This window comes from Nannochloropsis gaditana (genome assembly GCF_000240725.1).
Source record: "Nannochloropsis gaditana CCMP526 unplaced genomic scaffold scaffold1383, whole genome shotgun sequence".
Lineage (NCBI taxonomy): Eukaryota > Eustigmatophyceae > Eustigmatales > Monodopsidaceae > Microchloropsis > Microchloropsis gaditana.
This window is the reverse complement of record NW_005802570.1, coordinates 1-2,620: the sequence shown is the minus strand read 5'-3', so window position 1 is coordinate 2,620 and position 2,620 is coordinate 1. Positions and strand designations below refer to the sequence as shown.

The 2,620-nt window shown below is 60.6% G+C and overlaps 2 protein-coding genes across 2 annotated transcripts; one reads left to right on the top strand and one right to left on the bottom strand.

Moving 5' to 3' along the window:
- Nucleotides 1-116: 116 nt before the first annotated feature.
- NGA_0705000 (uncharacterized protein) lies at nucleotides 117-779 on the bottom strand (the record flags this gene model as incomplete). Its single annotated transcript, XM_005852340.1, has 1 exon — nucleotides 117-779. A coding segment is annotated over one exon (663 nt), but the record flags the coding sequence as incomplete, so codon positions are not given.
- Nucleotides 780-1,776: 997 nt separating this feature from the next.
- NGA_0705100 (uncharacterized protein) lies at nucleotides 1,777-2,580 on the top strand (the record flags this gene model as incomplete). Its single annotated transcript, XM_005852341.1, has 1 exon — nucleotides 1,777-2,580. One exon carries the CDS (start codon nucleotides 1,777-1,779, stop codon nucleotides 2,578-2,580), a length of 804 nt encoding a protein of 267 aa, XP_005852403.1.
- Between the last annotated feature and the right edge of the window lie 40 nt (nucleotides 2,581-2,620).

Here is a 2,620-nt window from a genome sequence, read left to right as displayed (position 1 = left end):
CTGTGCCTTGCCTTCTTCCTCCTTTCCAACCCTCCCCTCATCCGTCTCCTTCCCAGGGCCCGTTTCCCCCTCCCCCTCCCTGCGGCCGCCGCCCGCCTGCTCTCCTTCTGTCTTACTCCGCCCCACCCCGAAAGAGCCCAGAGGCCCCCTCGCGCCTCCTTCCTGGCCAACCCTTGCTCCTTTCCTGCGCCAAATCCCTTCTCTGTATCCGGCCTAGGCCCCAACGGCTCCTCCCCCGCGTCCTTCTCACTGCTTGGCGCACCCACGGCGCCGCTACCCTCCTCCTGAACCCCCTCGGGCGCCGGGACGGGAGCCTCCGAGTCCAGCAGAGGCACGGGCTTTCCCGCCAAAGGAAAGGGTGTAGACGACTCCTTCCCGCGTCGCAGTCCCGGCTGCTCCGCCCGCTCCGTCTCTTGCTTTGGTTCTTTTTCCAGACGTTTCTTCTCCCGCTCGCTTTTTTGCTGGCTCTTGGTCACTGCGGGATCCTTGCTGCGGACGTATCGTTCGGGTGCGTTGGGAACCCCGTTGCCATGCAGGATGCCACCGGCTTTACCAGAGCCTTTCCGCTCCAACCCGTTTCTGAAAAAGCTGAGCGCAAGCACCGCCACGCCAACGACTTGCACGGAGCGGCGTCGCAACACGTTCCAGACGAGACGAAGCAAGCCTTTCCCTGGGGGGCCAAAGCCGTCCTCCTCTTCGGCAGGCGACGGCTGAAACTCCCTGTCAAAGCGCCAAAGACCCGCAGACAGAGAGCGGGCTCGGGCGTGCGCGATAGCCATCGTTGAGGGAAGAGGCGGGCCAGGCGAGTGTCTCGACGTGGACAAGGGCATCCGACGTAGGCGGCGTTCGTCCGACATCCCCGGTGCGTGCACGAATCCTCCCACTCCCTGAATCGCATATCTATCGCGACTTGTTACCTGCGGCCTTATTTCCAGCCTGGAATGGCCCCCTGCTGAAACTTCAGCCGTCACTAGCTTTTCGCACCCGCAAAGGATAAGTAGAAAGACGAGGACCAAGGCCATGGAGAGACGCCAAGGGCTTTTCCGCATCGTGATAATCCGATGTTGAAGAAACATTTGTATGCTCGTCGCTAACCCGGTTGTTTAAATGTCAAAAAGGACGACGTCGCTCTAACATAGCTTGCTTGTGGTGACAGGTAGGTGAAGGAAAACGTTAGGCTATTAATTACGACTTTGAAAAAGTTAAAGTAACAGGAACAGCGGCGTGCTCCTGACTCCACGATCAAGTCTCAGCAACGCAGAATGTAAGCAGCCGATGTGGTGCTTGTGTTTATCAATCTGGTCGGTGGGGATGAGAAACTCGATGGAAAGCAATGCAATGCAAGTCAAGCCTAGCGAGGAGGCAGTCGCTGAGCGACTTTAGACCCACTTGCACTTTCCTGTGAAGTCCATGGAGAGAAGCCGCGGACACGCATGGCGCAGGCACATTATGCATGCCATACCCTGGTCGACGCGTACAGGGCTTTGAGGATTGCGATTCCCGCGTGCGACGTCGTGTCTGTGCCCACTCGCTTGTCATGAGGCTGAAGCCTCTAAAGCGGCTTCCGACTGGCGCTCGCCCTCTGTTCAAAGATGCTGCCACTGACACAACGCCAGCCCCTCGTTCTCTTCGTTTGCCTCATGATGCACTACCACCTGAAATGTTCTTTCCATCCTCCTCACTTTCCGCAGGGTGGGCTGATCAAATCAATCACGCAAATTGCGCTGCCTACGCGCGCACGCCCCAGTCAAGGGCCTCCAGGAAGTGGGGCCCGGAATGCCTGACCTGAAGAACCGTCGCCTGTATCGGCTCCGGGCGCTGTCTTGGTCGTGCGCTCTCCTCCTGTTGGAAAAGGGTACATGTGCACATGGAGATGCAACGAGTGTGCGGCGGCTGGGAGGGACTCGCCTATGGTGGACATCGAGGACCGCAGCCTCGGTTGCGGCTGAAGCTGCCGCCGCCGCCTTGCCCTTTCTAGCCGCTCCAGCCAAAACGTCATTTTTGCTGCCCACAGTGGCCAGCACTGAATCCGCGAGAGCAGCAAAGACGGTGCCAGTTCCTCCATTCCGCCTGCCCCAGAAGACGTGGATGCCGTGGCCTCAGCCCTTCTCTGACATGCAGACCCCTGCCAAGGACCCAAGGCCGGGACAAGCGCTGGAGATATACTCAGCGCCACGCAATGATACAGGCCAGGCACCCTTCCAATTCCCCACTCATGCGTCCAGAGGCAAAGAGGGGAGAGAGGCCTCCGACAACGCGGGGGACGAAACCGCGGACGGCGCCCTTGCCCTGTCCCTCCTAGGGTTGGGCCTGTGGATTGCCTTGAGTGCCCTGCTCGTCATCCGCTTCGTCCAAAGCGAGAAGCGCCGGGAGATCATGCTCCGATTCTGGCGCGCGATCGACGCGAATCCTGAGCTGCGACGGGCCGTGGAGGAGGAGGCAGGAGGGGCTCCTCTTCCCCAGTACCCGCGCCGTCCAGGGCTCCACCGCTTCTTTCGGGCCTGCTGCGTGGCCTTGCTTGTGACGGTCGGCTTACACATCGTCTTTTTCGTGGGTCCGCACCCCTGTATCGGCTGGTGAGGGGAGGGCGGGAGCGAGGGGGGCGGGGGAAGGGGGGGGG